Here is a 20000-nt window from a genome sequence, read left to right as displayed (position 1 = left end):
ATCAGTACCTGACCTCACAAATGCTCTTGTGGCTGAATAGAAGCAAATCCCCGCAGCAATGTTCCAACATCTAGTGGAAAGCCTTTCAAGAAGAGTGGAGGCTGTTGTAGCAGCAAAGGGGTGGACCAAATCCATATTAATGCCCACGACTTTGGAATGAGTTTCTTGATGTTCGGGTGTCCACATACTTTTGGTCATGTAGTATATATACATATACATATGTACATATTGTTGCGGATCTCGGATTACGGCGCTCCCCTTAGCGAGGGGGGTTTAATCCCCTCGTCTATTAAGCTGGCCGTCCGAGTCCTCGAAGATATCGCGCTCCTTTGCGGGGTTGAGGTTGACCAGGTTGACTAGTCAACGGGTTCCCAGATACCTTTGCCAGCCTCTCCGCAAAGCAGGGCGATACTTCTGCTCGAGCCACGGACAAGATGGAAGATTGCCAAGCGGTTTAGCAATCCGAAGCTCGAGCCGTTAGCAATAAAACTAACCCGATCCTGAGCTTTGGCCAAATCGTGCCACGTATATCAATGGAGAAATCACTAAAGCGACCGGATGAGAGGAAACCCAAAGAATAAGAAGGGAGAACATAGGTTTATTCATTATGTACAAAACCAAAACCAAAGAAGAAACGAAAGGTAAGACTGTACAGGAAGAGGAAGAAGCAGATACACGGGGCAATCCTTAAACACTCTTATTTATCACGCCCAGGACAATACAGACACACTTACACGAAAAGGGTGGTGGTGGTGGTGGTGGGAAAGAAGAGAAAGGTCCGGGCAGGTGGTAGGCGTCGAGGTCCCGCTCCAAGCTCGCGCTCCGGTCCACGCTCCGGGTGTTCACCCGTACCGCGGCAAGCGGCCGGCAGCTTCGCGTGGTGCTTAACATGAGCGGACAATTATATCGCGGGGGGAAAGACTGGGATGCGGCGTATGCAACAAATTGTCCCTTAGCCTTTGCCAGTTGTGCGCCTCCAATAGTTCATAAACGGCAAGCAAGGACTCCTTTCAAATCGTTCTCCCGGGCACCTCTCTTCTCTCACTCATCTGGCTCATCCACCACGTCTCCTGCATCTGTTGAAGTAGTCCCACGCACCCGCTTATCAAGCCACTTGCCTGTTGGATCCGCCTACCGGTGAGCTGGCCTCGGCTTTGAGTGGTCGCGAGCGCTCACCGGTCCGCCCCTTGATGGGGCGTTGCGCCAAGAACGAAGGCGTGGCCCCTCTCCGCCCTTCCTCTCCAGCTTGACCGCGTGCGTAATGGCGGCTGAGCAAGGCAGCGAACGCTACTGGCAAGCAAGGGAGCCCAATTTGGAGGAAGGCTATGCCACAATAAGAATACTCTAATTTAATTAATATAACGCAGATTCAACTATTGGGAACAGATCCTTACCTGAAACACATACTAATGAAATAACTAAAGTAGAGCCAACTAGGGTGCGACCTTTGACCTTTTACACCAAAATGGGAATATTTACAGGGGATTATTTATAAGGGATTATTACAATATTTACAAAGTGGAGGGTTCTAAAAACCACAACAATATATATATACATTATACATACATACATACATACATCAGTATACACATATACACTACTCACAATAAGTTAGGGATATTGGCAGGTTCATCAGTGTGGTTGATTTTGTGTATTAATCATGTTGAAAAAATTTGTTGGTCCTAATTCTATGGTTATTAATGTGTTAAAAAACACAGCATTCTTTTTTCTTTTTCTTTTTACACAGTTTTGTATACAGAGTCGAGGCTCGTGAAAGACCTAACATTTATCAAACAAGCAAATCAAACAAACAAGCAAACAAAGTATATAAAAAGGGGAGCGGTCGACAAGATGGGGAGAGAAGGGGAAGAAGCACACAAACACAACATTTGAGAGCAGGGACATCGGGAGATGTGTGGGAGGGAGAGGGCTTGGGGGGAGGCAGGATAGGTATAAAACGCAAGGACACCAAGGACTTCCATGAAAGAAGTTGGTATTTCAAAAAAGTGGATTTGGGGTGAAATTAGCGGGGGTAGAAAAGATCAAGGTTTTGGATTGGGGAAGATAAGAGATAGTGGTGAACAGCTGTTTTAAAGACCTGGAGGGAGGAGTGGGATTGAAGAGAGTGAGGGAGTTTGTTCCAGAGGCGGGAGAAAAGAGGAATGAAGGAGTGAAGGTGAGCAGAGAGTCTTGATTTTGGCAGTTTAACTATAAGAGGGTTGCAGGCAGATCTTGTGCGACCTGTAGGAATATTTGGGGGACAGAGCCCAGAGAGAGCTGGGGGAGCAAGGCTGGAGAGGAGTCGGTAGAAGACAGAAAGACCACCAACCTGCCTGCGGTGAGTAAGTGAAAGGCCCTCGGAGATAGCGTCATCGCGGGAGATTCCAATGATTCTGAACGCTTCGGTTTCAACAGCGTGAAGACGAGCTAGGTGTGAGGCAGGAGCACCAGCCCAGAGGGGAGAGCAGTACTCCATTGAGCTGCGGATGAAAGCCTTGTATGTGGTGAGGAGCTCAGGTGTGCCAAGGAAGGACTTCGCACGACGGAGGATGCCCAGTTGGCGACTGGCTTTGGAGGCCAGCTTGGAAATGTGGTTTTCCCAGGAAAGATCATGGCAGATAGTGAGACCCAAACGCTTGAGTGACAGAACTTCTTGGAGAGGATTATTCAGAAAGTGGATGGGAGGGTTGTCCAGTCGGTCTTTTCGGAGAGACATCGTAAGAGTGTGAGATTTGTCAGGATTGAAAGACATGTTCCACTTGTTTGCCCAGTCTGTGATTTTGTCCAGGTCTGCAGAGAGTGAGGAGGCTGCAAACTGCCGATCTGAGGGATGAGGAATGGAGCGGCAGAGAGTGGAGTCATCAGCAAAGAGATAGAGAGGATTTTCAAGAGAGTCAGAGAGATCATTGATGAAGACCAGAAAAAGCACAGGGCCCAGAACACTGCCTTGGGGAACTCCAGCCTGAACAGGAAGAGGAGATGAGAGAAACCCATTCAGGGCCACACGTTGACTCCGACGAGAGAGGAAGTCCGCCAGCCATGCGTGGAGATTTCCATGGATACCAAAGGAGGAGAGTTTGGTGAGCAGAGCGGGGTGCCAGACCGTATCGAAGGCACGTGATATGTCGAGTCGAGGGAGACAGCTCTAATTTCCTGTTTGGCATTGAGGACCTCCATCCATTGTTGAGACAGCAGAAGCAGCATGTCCAGAGTACAGTGACCTGGTCTGAAACCAAATTGATGATCAGAGATCAAGCCATTGGAGAAGAGGAAAGATTTCATATCCGAAGCAATGATGGATTCCATGACTTTGCTGATAATTGGGAGAAGGCCGATTGGTCTGTAGTTGCTAGGATCTGTTTTTGCACCTTTTTGTGTAAAGCGGTGATGTTGGCTGATTTCCAAGCAGATGGCAGTTGACCTTGAGCAAAAGAGAGGGTGAAGAGAACAGAGAGAGAGGGATTGAAAGAGCGGAAGAACAGGATTTTAGGACCCGTGGGCTGATGCCGTCTTGATTTCAATGCCATAACCATAACCCCTATAAAAAAAATAAACTCACTCCCACAATATCCCGAACTTATTGTGAGTAGTGTACATACACACACAGAAAAATCAAATGTCGACAAACAAAATTCACTTAAATACTTCCAAACAACTTTGGAAAGAAAAACAAAACCAAAAGATTATTCACTCCAAAAAACTCACCAGATGCATCTTCAACTTGGAAATCACTATCATCCGAGCTGTCGTAACCAAGGTTTGCATCAAGAAGCTGCGTCTGAACTGGCTTCACTTTTCTTTTGTTTGGCTCTCGTTCCACTGATAACCACAAAGAAAAGCAAAATAATGCATTTGACAGGAAAATTCTTCAAGTAAGCTTCTATTTTGTATCTAGTTAAAAGTCAATTTCACATCAATTGTATATCAGAAGGCATGATAAGTGCATTAAAAGTCAACTATTTTTGCAGGTCATGTCATATTATCTATCTACGAGCAGGTACCCGTGGAAATTCGAAATTGTACGTAATGTATAATGTGACTTCAACTCCAACTCCCACCCGTTCACAAACCTAAAAGCCCCTGCCCCTGCCCCCCCAAGTCTTCACCCTCCCCATCCCAACCCTTGGGTGTCACGCCCATCCCCGCTGCAAGCCTTCAAACACCCTCCCCCACCCATCAGTGTCACCTATCCAACTCACAATCCCACGAGATATGCGGAAAAGATATGTGACAATAAACGACCCAAAACCAATTATCTTCTTCATGCATATTGCATATATACACACCCTTCAAAGTAAATAACGACCTCAGACAACGATCTTTTATAATGGCATAGGTTTAAAGTCTTGCTTGTGATATTGCCACAGTTATTTGGGTGGTGTATAAGTTAACAGACCGCTGCATTGATCACTCAGGCTGATTTTCATAAGGCCCATGACACCGATCGGCTCAAAATTATTTTAACCGTTGCTTTGGTAGTCTTACAATTAAGGGAAAACTTATAGGGCGGGGATGGCTATTGTGAATATGTCAGCTCCGAGATGGCTTTGGCTTCGCATAGCAGTGAGCACTAATGTGGTGGCTGTAAGATTTTTGATGAAATAAATAATTGTGGGTGAAGTCAGGCGAATTAACCAACCAATGGGTGGAACGGAATGTTGTGTTTATACATACACATATACAATTATTAAAATAAGATATGTCTCTCTGTCTCTGTCTCTCTCTCTAAGAATGAAGCTCGTAGATGAGCAAGGTTGTACTGCCAGTGGGGTAGCAAGGGCAACATTTTAGCACAACCAAGGGAATTAATGAACAGGAAAAGGAGCGAGAGGGGGAGAGAGAAAGGGAGAGAGAAAGAGATTGAGAGGAAGGGAGGAAACAGTCAAACCAGCAAAAAAGACAGTTGGGTTGAGAGGAGTTCATGTGGGTAATAAATATCATAAGTTAGGATGGAGGATGATATGAGGTAACGGTGCATTGCCTGCTTGGGGCTTTTGAGGGAAGTGTGGGAAAGACCGGCCTCCGGAAGGTGGTTCCACAGAAGAAGAAGTGAGGAACAAAAGAGTTAAGGTGTGAAGTCACCCAGGATTTTGTAATGTTAAGTTGGAGTGGGTTAATGGAAGATGTGCATCCTGAAATGGCTGGGGAGGGTCTGAGGACAGAGCTGAGGGAGCAATGTTGGAGAAATGACGGTTTAAAAATAAAAATAAAAAAATTTAAAAAAAACAGAGACCACCGACCTACTATGTGACAGCAACACAATCTGTGTTCCGGCCTCATCGCAGAAGATTCCAATAATGTTGAGAACTTTAGATTTCACAGAATCCAGGATAGATGTGAGGCTGGAGTGCAAACCCATAGCAGAGAGCAGTACTTCATTGAGCTATGAACAAAGATCTTGTAGACTGAATAGGTCTGATTTCATAAGGAAAGACTTGGATTGCCGGATGATGCCCAGTCTAGGGCTAGCTTTGCTATGTAGTTGGGCCAGCAGAGGTCACGGCTGATAGTGAGGCCAATATTTTCATGGGTTCAACCACTTCCGGTGGCAAACCATGGGAAGTGATAGGTGGGTTTGCTTGACGATCATTCTTGAGGGTGTTACGAATTCGGCACTTCCGTGGTGGTGGTTTTCATCCACTTGAAACATTTCGGGTTATGTATGATTATTATTATTGGGGTTTGAAGGAAACGGCGATTATTGTTGTTAAAAGGTAAGGTTATCGTTGTTAAAAGGCAAAAAGGGTTAATATTTTAGATGAAACAGGAAACCGGATCGAGAACCGGAAGACGACGAGGGAGAAAAGGGGAGAAGACGTGGCGGAAAAGGTCGGACAAGACGCGTGACGTCGAGCTCCGTAGCGAGCGTTGTCTACCGAAGGTCGCGAGGGAATTTTGAGTTACCTGAAAGGACATCCGGCGATAGGTATTATCGCTGGGATTGAGAAACATGCGTAGTTTCCGACGAATCCTTGCCTGGCCGGATCGACTCAAGCAAGAGCCGTCGGCCATTTTGAACCTCATGCGTCGTTCACCGACAAAGGTTTTACTACGAGTCAGCTCTTCTCAACATCCTATCGTCTGTCGGGATGTGTGTGTGTGTGCGCAACCGCTTCGTCTCCAACTACGTTCGGTTTGCTGAGAGCTGTGAACGCGCACGTCTGGATCGTGCCTTTGGGATCGCATAATCGCCTCTTCACCTCATCACTATTCGCTGGAGCGAATCAACTTCGCCTTGGAGAAGGTTATAGAGACATTGAGGAGTGACCTTTTACACTCACTTGGATCACAGTGAGTTATATATTGCAAAACTGATGGTACCATCATAGGACAAATTGATTGTATTGTTGAATACTATTGTTGTTGTACCGTTATTCTTGTGTGATCTCAATACAATATTTGTTTATTGATAACCATTGGTGTGGTTTCAATATTGTTTGACAAGGAGTAACAAATCTTTTCTGCCGTGGCTCCTCTCGGGGATCGGAGGTACATCGTGACCAGGGGTCGGGGAGGAGCACGTAACAAGGGATAGCGCGAGACAATGAGATTTTCCAAGATTGAAGAATATGTTCATTTATCAGACAAGCATCTAATCAATTCCAGTAACAGCAGAGAGTGATGCAGCTGCTGTCAGCCTGGCAGAGGGACAGGGTACTTGATGACACAATGTGGAGTCATCTGGAAAAAGGAAGAGAGGTTTTCCAGAGTATCAAAGAGGTGGTTTACGGAGACGAGGAACAAGACTGGCCTCAATGCACGACGACCTCTGCAAACTCCAGCCTCCACTGGGAGAGGGAAGAAAGTTACATGGATAGCAAGACGTTGATTGTGCGAGTGGAGGAAGTCAGAAATCCAGGAATTAAAGTTGCCTTGTATGCCACAGGCAGAACTTAGAAAAATAAGCAGGATGCCAGATGTGTCAAAAGCCGAATATCTATCCAAGGAGATGATCTTGACCTCTCGATTGAGATTTAGGACTTCCCAACCATTGCTGAGAAAGGCAGAAACACATCCAGAGTTCCGTGACATGGATGGAATCGAAACTGATAGCCAGAGATCAGGCCATTTGAAGAGTGGAAAGACAAAACATCAGCAGCAATGATGATCTCAGGACTTATTGGAATTGGAAGTAAACTCACTCGTCTGTAGTTGATCGGATGATTTATTTTTTTTAACCATTCTTGTGGGCAAGAGTGATGTTTGCTAAATTCCATGCAAAGGGGAGATGGTCAAGGGAGAATGGGAGTCTTTATCGGGCAGATAGAGGGGTAGCAAGAATGGTAGAGCAGGATTGGAGAACATGGGCACCAATGCCATCTGGACACGTCACCAAAGCAGTGTCATGGCTGGATAGAACTTTCTCTACCTCTTCAGGTGAGAGGGCCACAAAGTCCAGCAGGCAGTGGATATGAGGTGGTAAGATGATGACATAGTGGGATGGGGGTGGGTTAGGTACACGACATTTAGAAGGGAAAAAAACGTTTAGAGCTTAGACATTCTGCCTCGTCTCAGGAAGAGTCTGCAGGAATGCCATTTGAGGTATGTAACAGGATGGAAGGGAGCATAAGCTGAAGACCACCTTGACTTGGACAGTTCAGCCTTGAGGTTTACAAGCTGGTGTTTTCTGAAATGTTACAGGATGGATACACACTTGTGAGTTGTACGGAGTTAACTAAAGTTGGCCTCAATCAGTTACCTTTCCATGGTGAGAAAGCAAGTTGCTTCACTTGAACCAATGTTTGTCAATGAAACAATATAGCCAATAACAAGCAAAAATAAAATACACTTGGTCCACTATTTACGCTCGAGTTTAATCCCGAAAAACCCTTGTGTAATTCGAAAAAGCGTAAATCAAAAGTCGTTTTCCCATATGAATGATGTTACAAATTGAGGATGTGTTTCTGGGCGGTAATTTCCTGTCATCTTGACATAACCAAACGAAATATTAAAAACATAATTCTAGAGGCTTTAGGAGCCTTCTTTGCGGGAGTTCCGTCTGGAGTATTTGCTGGTCGTTTCCTACTCATGAAGGGTTTTGGTAAGGTTTCACAAAAAAAACACGCAACAAAAGTCAAGCAATACCACTTGATACGACAAGACAACGCATCCGAGTGAGGCCCATTCGAAAATCCTTGAAAGGATGCTGCCCTGGGCACGCAGAACACATGCGCAGTGAACCAATTTGGTGGAGTGTGCAGCATGGTAGAGCAGAGCCGTTGTTGTGAGGGTTGGCAAAATTACACTGCGTCAGTAATACCGAAATAGAAAAGAGCTACGAAGCAATACTTCGTCAATGGTGTCAAGTTGAAAAAGCATAAATAGAAGAATACCTACAGGCTGTAAAATGAACATAAAGTAAACTAGAACGGCACTCAGTAGAAAGCATACTTCCGCCAGGCTGAACAGTTTACGTTTTGTATCCCACAGATCTGGCTCCGGACCTGACCCAAAATCAAATCGGCCTGTTATTGTCGCCTAAACAACTCATCCACCTGGTTTTGTCATTTACGACCAAAATCAAATTGATTTGTCCGAGTCATACACCCAACCTATCCACCAAGTTTCATCTGAATCCGCCCATAACTTTTTGAGATATCGTGCTATATATCCGTTTTGGTCGTGTCACTCAATGGTGAAGAGTCACTTGAAAAATTCTCAGATCCAGATCTGAATCTTTACCAATATCTAATAATTTCGTCCGTGTCAAATACCCAACCTTTCCACCAAATTTTGTCCGAATCCATCCACAAATTTTTGAGATATCCTGCTCATAGACAGACAAATAAACAAAGAAGACGTCATGCAGAGCACGATACATGCAAAATCCACCACACCTCCCCCAAAAAAGGTTGCCATTGATCCATCAAATTGTTCATTTCATCAAGATTAAAATTAATGATTTTGATCAAAACTCGGGTCAATAGGATGAAAAGTGACGATTTTTCAGATGAAAAGGGATGATTTTAGAAGTTTAACCTAGAGTCGACCTTTGACCTCTTGACCTCAAAAATAGTTGGTTTCCCTATTCCGTGAGACACTATGCAAATGCTGTTCAATTCCCAAATCAATCGGATGGAAATTGATGATTTAGCAGATGAAAATTGATGATTTTGGAAGTTTCACCTTGAGTTGATCTTCGACCTTTTGACCTCAAAAATAGTTGGTTTTCCAATTTAGTGACTCCATATGCAATGCTGTTGAATTTTCAAGTCAATCGGATTTAAAATGGCGATTTTAGAAATTTGACCTCCAGATGACCTTTGACCTCAAAATCTAGGCTTATTATTTGTGACGACCTCTACAACTTGGTGAAGTTTCAAAATAATCAGTTCAGAATAGTGACCTGCGGGCCAGTGACAGACAGACAAATGAAAAATCACTCAGAGCAACGCTTGGCAAAAGAGAACAAAGTAATATGGCACTCGGCAGAGCATCATTTTGACATCACAAATAATTGGTGGTTTGTATGTAACCTGATCTTCAAATAGTCTTCAAATTAGGTTAATCAGATGAAAATTGAGGATTTTAGAAATTTCAGCCTATGATGACCTTTTGGCCTATGTTGACCTCAAATAGTTAGTGGTTGGTTTAAGTAAGCTAATATCCAATTCCTATTCAGATTTCAAGTCAATCGGATGAAAATTGAGGAGTTGAGAAATTTGAAAGAAGTGGTTGACCTTTGGCCTATGTTGACCTTTTGGCCGATGTTGACCTCAAAAATAGTTGGCGGTTGAATTCAGTTCACTGATATGAAAATCCCATTCAAATTTCAAGTCAATCGGATGAAAATTGAGGATTTTAGAAATTTGAAATGGTTGTTGACATTTGGCCTATGTTTCCCTTCAGCTTCAACGACACTCCCCTCCTCGTCAGCACTCCACTCAGTTCCCGAAACTTCTTCCATGCACATCTCACTCCAGCAACCGTTGGAGTCTGATCCACCTTCTCCATTCAGCATGTGTCCCAGGTAGCAAAATGTTTTCACACCTTCCAGCTTCACGCCGTCTCCAAGATCCAACTCAACATATCCTCAATCTGGAAGTCCCTCTGTGTACACCATGCACTTGAATGTAGCTGCCACACTGGTTAATGACCCTCTCAGACCACTACATTTTTGATGAACCCACTCAGCGCACATTGTACATTGAATGGAGTTCACTCCGACAACCTTCCTGCACACAGCACATGGCCAACACTTCCCAGTTCTTTCCACCTCACCACATGCTTTACCACTTGCCATCACCTTCATCTTTCCGATATTCACCTTCAGACCTTTTGCCTCCATACATTCCTTCCACTTGTTAATCTTCTCCTTCAGTCCATCCATACTCTCTCCAATCAACACCAGATCATCTGCAAACAACAACTCCCACGGTAAACGCTCCTTTACGTTATGAACCAGCACCTCCATCACAGCTACAAATAGTAGTGGACTTAGTACCGACCCTTGATGCACTCCCATCTTCACCTCAAACTCACCACTGCTCCCGTCCTTTGTCCTAACAGCCGTGCGCTCTCTCTCATACATTGTCATCACGACTCGGATCAACCATTCCTCCACTTCTAACTTCCTCAATGCCCATGTCACGACTTTGAGTGGAACCCTATTGAATGCTTTCTCCAGATCAACAAAGCCAAGAAACAACTTCTTCCTCTTCTCCGTTGTACTTCTGCAACTGCCTTACAATAAAAAGCACGTCTGTCATTCCTCTTCCTGGCATAAATCTAAACTGCATTTCTTGATCTTCATTTCCTTCCTTATCCTCTTCTCCAACACTCTTTCAATACCTTCATTCCATGCTCCAATAACTTTATCGCTCAATACGAGCCACAGTCCAGAGGGTCACCTTTCCCCTCATATAGAGGGACGAGGGTACTCAGTTCCCAATCCACTGGAATGCGGCCTTCTTTCACCACCAGATTGCAGATCTCTATCATTCTCTTCACACCCCAACTTCCCGCTGCCTTCAACATATCTCCCACAACTCCCTCCCGCTTTTCTACTCTTCATTGCTTTTATCGCTTCCTCAAATTCTTTCTCAGTTATCTTCTCTGCCGGTCCTAAAACTGGGTTACTCTCGATGTTGCCATCCCATTCATTCGCTGCATTCAATAGCATTTCCATATATCTCTTCCATCTTCCTTTAATTCCATCTGGATCCACAACGATTTGCCCCACTTCATCCGTTCAAGCAAATCACCCCCATCACACCGCACCTCTCTTTCGCTTTCTGCTTTGCAATCCTGAATACTACTCTCTGACCCTCTTCCAAATCCAAGCGTTCTCCGAACATTTTCCTACATGCCTCCTGCGCCTTTGCTACCTCTTTCTTTGCAGCCTTCTTGGCTGCCTTACAACTTTCATGCTCTGCCTCTTCTGCCCCCGTACCCTCCACCTTCTGCCATTCCTTGAACTTCTTCCTGTTCTCGTCAATCCTCTTTCCATCTTCATCATCCCACCACCATGTTTCCGAGTTCCTTGGTGGTCCTTTTGTCCATCCACATACCTCACCAACAGCTCCCAACAAACTATCTTTCATTGACATCCAACCACTTTGAAGCTCATCCACATCATTCTCCTCCATACTCAGCCTATCTTTTAATGCCTCCCTCACTGTCACCTCTTTCAACCTCCACACCTTTATTCTCGGTTGGTACTTCACCTGCCGATTTCTCCTCGCACATTTCACCCTTATGTCGCAGACAACCAAGTGGTGCTGTGAAAAAGCCTCCTCCCCCGGGATCACCTTTGTGTCCCGGAGGTTCCGGGTTCCCCCTATCTCGTCTACGCACCATCAGGTAGTCAACGGTTGTCGTCGACCCACCTGACGTGTATGTAACAAGCTTATTGTCCGCTTTGTGGAACTGAGTATTACAAATCAACAAACCAGCTCCATCGGCAAAATCCAAAATCCTTTCACCTTCTCCATTCCTCACACCATATCCTTAACCCCCATAAACTCCCTCAAAACCGTCGAAACTCCTTCCCACATGTCCATTTAGGTCTCCTCCTACCACAACAACTTCCTCATCTTTCACGTTTTCCATCAGCATCTCTATCGCACACCAGAACCTGTCCTTCTCTTCATCGCTCCGACCACTGCGGAACATATCCTAACATGACGTTCACCAAGAGCTTTCCAATCATCATTTTCCCCATCAACCTTTCACTCACTCTCGTCAACTCACCACACTGTCTACAAAGTCCTCAGAAAACAGGACACCAACACCATTCACGCCCTCCGGGCACCCTTGGCACACAAACTTGTATTTCTGTCCCTGCCTACCCTTCACCATTCTCACACCACTTCCCTTCCATCTCGTCTCCTGCACACAACATATGTCCACTCTTCTTCTGACCAATACTTCCACCACTTCTCCTGATCTCCCTGTCATTGTCCCTACATTCCATGTCCCAAACCCTCAGAAACCAATCTCCTCCATCAGACGTTTCGTCGTCATAAATGGAGTGATTTCCACCCTCGCTTCGATCGGGTTCCCCACCTTGATTTTTGAAGAGAGGGGGTGAGGACCCATACGGGGTACTTCGGGATGTACCTTGCCCATATGTAATTGTAATTGTCATGGTTCCGTTTTTGAGGCAATGTTTTATGGCCGGATGCCCTTCCTGATGCCAACCCTTTTAGTCACCTCTTACGACACGCAAGGATACGGTGTACCTATTCTAAACCGTGGTACACACCGGGACAAGTTTCGTGAAGATCGGTTTAAAATTGCGACCTGTAGGCAAGTGTAAGTGCGTGCGTGTACACACACACACACACACACACACACACACACACACACACACACACACACACACACACACACACACGCACAAACACACACACACACACACACACACACACACACACACACACACACACACACACACGCACACACACACACACACAAGGAGTGAACCACGAAAACATAACCTCCACCCAGCTTCGGTGATTGAGGTAATAAATAAAATTGGAGAAATAGCTCACATGTCTATCATTTCAATGACAGACCAACTTTCGACAAGTAGGAATGACAGACACATTTGCCAAGCTTTGGATAGAGAGCCATGGTGTGTCTGCAAAAAAAGGCTTTGAGACCTATTTACAGCTCGTAGTTTGCTCGTGTTTGTGTGTAACTCTCCAGATTTTAGATTGGACAAGCCTCCTCATGCCACAATCTCTACATTCCAACCCCTCCCCCCACTCGCAATTCACACTCTGCCTCCCAAGAGGAGAGGTTTCACAACTAATCATGACCGAAAGAAAGAGCATTGTGGATCATGATGTGAAACAGTTGACATGATGGTGCCACTCACATTTAAAATGACTCTTAAAAACAGTTGCAAGTCACCAACAGAGCTCACCTTCAAACCAATGAGTTTTAACCCACAGTTCACATGAACCATTTCAGGTGACGGCTCATCACACATCTCAAATTCTGCAACCTCATATTCTATAGGTGTGTCTGTGGCCTGCTCAGCATCTCTCTCCACCAGTGGTCTCTGCCACAGTTTGGTCGGCTCACATGTGTACAAACATGAACAGTGCTTTTCCACAAGAGCACCTATTGTAATGTTACAACGATGTTTACCGAGCAAACCCCACTATGCTCAACCCTGGCCGCCAGCAAAATCCCACACTACCTTCCAACCTGAACCCACAGGTCTGTTCTGCTTTCCCAACAATGGATGACATTCCCCATTGAGTCACACTCTTGCGAGCCAATCAGCGACTCTGGTCTCCCAAGGCATTTTGAGGGTATGTACAAAGTGCTGTATTTCCGCACATATCCATAATTTTTATTTATCTGTAACTACCGTCCATACTAAACCAGAAAAATTCAAGCTCAAGAGGTATGATGCACTGTGTAGCTCTGTTTTCATCACACATCAAGAAACAACTACATACAGATCACAATGGCATGCTCATTAGTGACAAGGAAGCTTGTATAACAAGATTGTTAGGCTATAATTACATTTTCATCTAGAGTTATTTTGAAACCTGGCATTTGTGTCATCATCATCATCATGGAGCATGCCCTATGGAAAGCATTGGTGCTACCAAAGCAGTTACTAGGCTGCAATCTGGGTCACGAAGTTAGAGCAGGAATTTGTAATTTGTAATTTGTACAGCCCATTTTAGCATCCATCCGAGGAACGAGGAACCGCACACACATTGGCACATCACCATGCCTGTGAAACAAGAGGATGAGTGTAAAGCTGGGCTGGGATTAAAACCCAGACTACATGGCTAAGAGGTGATTGTGCGTACCTCTACACCATCATGCCAACCCGATCTTTGTGTCATGGTGTTCAAATCTAAAATCCTGGCTCAAAAGCAGAGCTCTTCCTTTTCCTTCCCCAATCCTCCCCTTTCTCATTTTAATACAAATATCAAGGCTCATGGAAGGATACAAAAAAAAAGAGAACAATGGCTGAAGAGACAGTGGGGCAAAGGGGAAACAAGTACACAAGAACACAGATGAACTACAGCATGACGATAAAAGTGGTAGAAAAAAGTGAGGCAAGATTAAAGAAATAACTAGAACGGCACTCACAAGAGAGCATAGCTCCGCCTGGCTGGCCATATCACTCAATGGTGAAGAATCACTTAAAAATTATACCAGCTGGATCTGGATAAGGATATTCACCAAAATCGAATCGAATCGTCCTTGTAAGACACACAACCGGTCCACCAAATTTCGTCCAAATCCATCCATAACTTTTTGAGATATCCTGCTATGTATTGTATCTCCCTATCTCCCAATGGTGAAGAATCACTAAAAATTCTAGTAGCCAGATTCGAATCCGGATCTTCACCAAAATCTAATCATTTTGTCCTCGTCACATACACTACATCTCTGCCAAATTTTGTCCGAATCCGTCCACAACCTTTTGAGATTTTTTTTTCACAAACGGACAACAACAACACAACAACATGCATTTTAAGGCCATTTTCCCTGCAAGAGCGGGGGTTAGCCTTGCGGTCCCCATGACAATCTTCTCCATTTTGCCCTATTTTCTGCATCTCTCCTTGTTAACCCCCTTGCCCGCATGTCTTCTTCCACCGTCTTTAGCCAAGTCTTTCTCGGTCTTCCCCGTCCTCTACTTCCTTCGACATTAATTTCCATCACTCTTCTCAACCAGTCACTTTCATCCTTCCTCAACACATGACCAAACCATCTCAACCAGTTCCGCTTCACAGCATCAATCACAGGCTCTATTCCCATCATCTTTCGCAATTCATCATTTGTCTTCCTCTCTCTCAGCGACACTCCGCACATCCACCGAACCATTCGCATTTCCACCCTTTCCAGCCTTCGTTGCTGCTCCACATTCATGACCCATGTCTCGCTTCCATAAATCATAACACTTCTCACACATGCAGCATACACCTTTCCCTTCAGCTTCAACGACACTCCCCTCATCAGCACGCCACTCAGTTCCCGAAACTTTTTCCATGCACATTTCACTCTAGCAACCGTTGCTGAGTCTGATCCACCTTCTCCATTCAGCATGTCTCCGAGATAGCAAAATGTTTTCACACCTTCCAGCTTCACGCCGTCTCCAAGATCCAACTCAACATTTCCTCCATCTGCAGCTCCCTCTGTGCACACCTTACATTTGAATGTAGCTGCCACACTGGTTAATGACCCTCTCAGACCACTACATTTTTGATGAACCCACTCAGCGCACATTGTACATTGAATGGAGTTCACTCCGACACCCTTCCTGCACACAGCACATGGCCACTTCCCAGTTCTTTCCACCTCACCAGATGCTTTACCACTTGCCATCACCTTCGTCTTTCCTATATTCACCTTCAGACCTTTTGTCTCCATACTTTCCTTCCACTTGTTCATCTTTTCCTTCAGTCCATCCATACTTTCCGCAATCAAAACCAGATCATCTGCATACAACAACTCCCACGGTAAACCCTCCTTTACGGTCTGTTTCTGGGTTTCTGGGTTTCACAAACGGACAAACTAGAAATTGATCAGAGACCGAGGACTTGCCGGAATGTACTTTTTTTTCAGGGGTGTTGGTTAGAAGGGAATCGGATAATGTTAGACAGAGTTATTAGTTTAAAAAAAAAACAATTTTTGACCTTGAGTTTGACCTTTCAAGGTCACTCAAGGTCAAAGGTCATGGTGCCAAATGAAATGTCATATGTGACTCCCTATATGTCAGTAACAGTAGGTGTATGCATATCTCTTGTACTTTTAGAGTTATAGTGGTTTGAAATATATTTTAGATGAAAATTCAACCCCCCTGATTTCACGTTTTGGGTGACTGAGCTTGATCTTGGGCCTAGAGAGTTAAAAATTGGGCACAGTCTATTCCAGGGCAAGGCAAATATGTGTGTAAAGTATGGCGATGCCATGTGCAACGATGTAGACGTAGTACTGCGCACAAACAGACGGACAGACAAACCAACCAACCAACATACTTGCCGGAATCTGCAAGTAATGAAAAATCGGTCAGAGACCGAGGACTTGCCGGAATGTACTTTTTTTATCGGCCATTTTGGATCAAAATGGCAGGAAATCTTATATGTATATACGCTAAGCAATGGAAGGTATCTGAGTAAGTGTATGCATATCTCTTGTCCTTTCAGAGTTATAGTGGTTTGAAATATATTTTCAATGAAAACTTGGCCCCCTGACCTTTGACCCCCAAAAAATAATTAAAACCAAGCATTGTTGACCATTTTATGCCACGTTATATTTCGGGAATTGAATAATGAACATTTTGGTGTTGGTTAGAAGGGAATCGGATAATGTTTGACAGAGTTATTAGTAAAAATATATATATATATATATTTGACCTTGAGTTTGACCTTTCAAGGTCACTCAAGGTCAAAGGTCATGGTGCCAAATGAAATGTCGTATGTGACTTCCTATATGTCAGTAACAGTAAGTGTATGCATATCTCTTGTACTTTTAGAGTTATAGTGGTTTGAAATATATTTTAAATGAAACCTCAACCCCCCCTGATTTCACGTTTTGGGTGACCTTGACATTAAGGATAACAAGAAAAAAAACAGAGATTGCAAACCCTCGCCAGGATGTATTTTCAGTGGTTTTTAAGGCTTTTGTGTTAAAACAAATATTGCGGTCGAACCACGTGACCAATGACGTCATCATTATTTGTTTTCCAAACTAATTTATTCCTAGATAATGCTCAAGAAATGTCATCTTGATCGGATGAAGTTTTGTACTTGTCGAATTATGACATCATAAAGGAGGCACCTATGACATCATCAACAACATATTTTATTCCCCATGGAGAGTTCTTTGCAATGAGCCATGTCTCAATTTTTGCTATTCAGCACTTTCGGAGATATAGAGGTACAAACTTTTTCAGTTTTTCCAAGATGGCGGCCGTACCACGTGACGGATGACATCTTTTTTCTTTTTTTTCTCCACCAGTTTATGCCGACATGGCGCTCAAGAAATTTTATCTTGATTGGATGAAGTTTTGTACTTGTCAAATTATGACGTCATCGTGGAGGCCTTGGGCCGAGAGAGTTAAAAATTGGGCACAGTCTATTCCAGGGCAAGACAAATATGTGTGTAAAGTTTGGCGATGCTATGTGCAACGATGTAGATGTAGTACTGCGCACAAACAGACAGACAAACAGACAAACCAACCAACCAACATACTTGCCGGAATCTATTCCAGCAAGTAACAAACAGACAGACAGGGGTGAAAACATAACCTCCATCCACCTTTGGTGGCTGAGGTAAAAAATATCAATTTCAGAGGTAGAAATAGGGGACAATAGGTGCCAGTCTTGAAATGCTGGAGAAAACAGGCACAAGAAGCTTGGAAAGACAGATCCACAGGTGAGAGAAGAGACCGTAGAAAATCATAGTAATGGCAATTTAACTCAAGATTCAAGGATGGTACGGGCTTCTGGTACAATGCCTGTGGTCTGGAGGGGCAAGAACAGGATAAAGATGGTAAATGACAGCACAACCACCAACGCACATTAGTGTCTGGCTTGAGATCTTAAGGTCCTGAATTCAAGCCCCGGTGGAGCCCTTAAATAACACCGGGTGGGTCGATTCAGCCTGTCATCCTTCCGAGATCGGCAAAATGAGTACCAGCTAACTGGTAATGGGGGCACTGCATCAACAGCACAGCCACACCTCCAGCAATGGATGCAGCCAAGCAGCCACAGGCTGGATACAAACCACCACCAAGAGACTTTGTAACCTGTCTGTTTCATACTTTAGGCCAATGAAATGGACGGCATTAGATAAGAAGCCGCAGCACCAGTCCATAGTGGGGAGCCATATTCCATGGAACTTAAAATGAAAGTATTGGGTTTATACACTGTTACAAGACAGGAACAACTGGAGTGCTTACCTGGTGATTATCGTGGTGAAACAACTAAGGAGGTGCTAATGATTGGGCTGCATACACTTTCCTACCTTCTCCAACATACATAGATGAGCAACTCTATATCATGGGATCACTTCCGGGCACAGTTTCACTTCACACATTGCCTCAACCTGTAATCAAGCCAACCAGCCCAAAAAATAACGAGGAAAGGGCTGGTGCTCCATGCACTAAAATCCGTTCCCTGTGCTATACTCAGTGTTCCCTGTGTTCCCTGTGCTATACTCAGTCCTCACATGTGACCAATCAGCATCATGCATGCTCATCATCAAGCCAAAAGTGGACAAGTGTAACCATGGCACTTGCAGCATCTCGACAAGAACTCTTCCACATGACCCCACGTGCAGCTCCACATGCACACCTTGTGAACCAGATCCTGCCGATGGAACAATCAGTCCAAGGGAAACCTCTCTCCAGCGGTAGATAAAAGTTATCCAGTAGCCAAATAATCTCCCCCCCATGGAGATACCTCTTGCCCCCAAAATCGTACCCCACCCATCTCTTCCACTCGACAACATACCTATTCCACACAACTAAGAAGACTGCCTGTACAGAGAATTCCAAGGAAGTGTCCCGTTTTGGAAGCCAGCTGGGTGATGTGGTCTGCCAAAGAAAGGTTAACGCTGAGCATAAGGGGGGGTTCAGCATCTCAAAAGACTGCACCTATCACAGAGTGGCCATCTAATATACACTGCTGGATTTGACAGAAGATCATAATGGACGAAGTGCAGAAATGAGGTAAACTGCAGGACTTTCCTGACATTGAAAATACATGTTCCATGTAGATGATCAATAATTGCATATTTTCTCCGTATCAGCAGCTGAGGGATTTCGCACAACTTCCCTGATAGGAGCGGCAGGGAACACAACTTGCCTCATAAGAGAACCGAGGATGTCTGATAACGTGTGGAGAATGGGACCTCAGATACCATTAGTTCATTGCATGGAAAACATAGCAAGGTGTCACACAGCATAGAATCCTTGGGAGATGTCCAGAGAACATCAACAGAATCTGCATGGAAGTAGAGGTCTCGTCCTGTTGAAATCTTCCGATCTTCAAATATTTTGGTTCATAAATCTGCCAAATACTAATGAGGCACCACACGGCACTGAACTCTGGACATTCAGGGCAACTCTCGTACATTTCTGCAGCAGTAAATCGGTGTCCACAACAGAATTACCCGAGCAGAAGGAAAACCGATGATAAGAGTATATGGAGGAAACTAGAACGGCACTTGGTAGAGCGCATTCCTCCACCAGGCTGAACAGTTTACGTTTTGTATCCCACTGATAGGCCGGGTCTGGATTCAGAAGTGAACCAAAATCGAATCAGCTTGTCACCTATACAACTCATCAACCTTATTTCGTCTGAATCCGTCCACGTTTTGAGATATGATGCTATACTGTATATTGGTTTTGTCCACACTGCTCAATGGTAAAGAATCACAAACAAATTCTCGTAGCTGGATCTTCACCAAAATCTAACCCAATCGTCCTTGTCGCAAACCCAACCTGTCCACCAAGTTTCATCCGAATCCACCACAACTTCTTGAGACATCCTGCTATTTACCTGTTTTGGATCTAT

At 44.5% G+C, this 20000-nt stretch overlaps 1 protein-coding gene across 4 annotated transcripts in view; it reads right to left on the bottom strand.

Annotated features, from left to right (window-relative positions):
- The window catches only part of PHF14 (PHD finger protein 14), a 325301-nt gene that overhangs the window by 293747 nt on the left and 11554 nt on the right, over window positions 1–20000 (bottom strand). For 3 of the 4 annotated variants that reach the window (XM_078782297.1, XM_078782296.1, XM_078782299.1), the window contains exon 2: window positions 3706–3819. The exons of the other annotated variant lie outside the window; for it this stretch is intronic. In XM_078782297.1, the coding sequence (XP_078638423.1) occupies window positions 3706–3819 (114 nt within the window). The remainder of the gene's footprint in view (window positions 1–3705; window positions 3820–20000) is intronic. 4 annotated transcript variants of the gene reach the window in all.

This window comes from Myxine glutinosa, chromosome 7 (assembly GCF_964187855.1).
Source record: "Myxine glutinosa chromosome 7, kmMyxGlut1.1, whole genome shotgun sequence".
Lineage (NCBI taxonomy): Eukaryota > Metazoa > Chordata > Myxini > Myxiniformes > Myxinidae > Myxine > Myxine glutinosa.
Note: the sequence above shows the minus strand (reverse complement) of the source record. Positions and strands in the feature narration are given on the sequence as shown.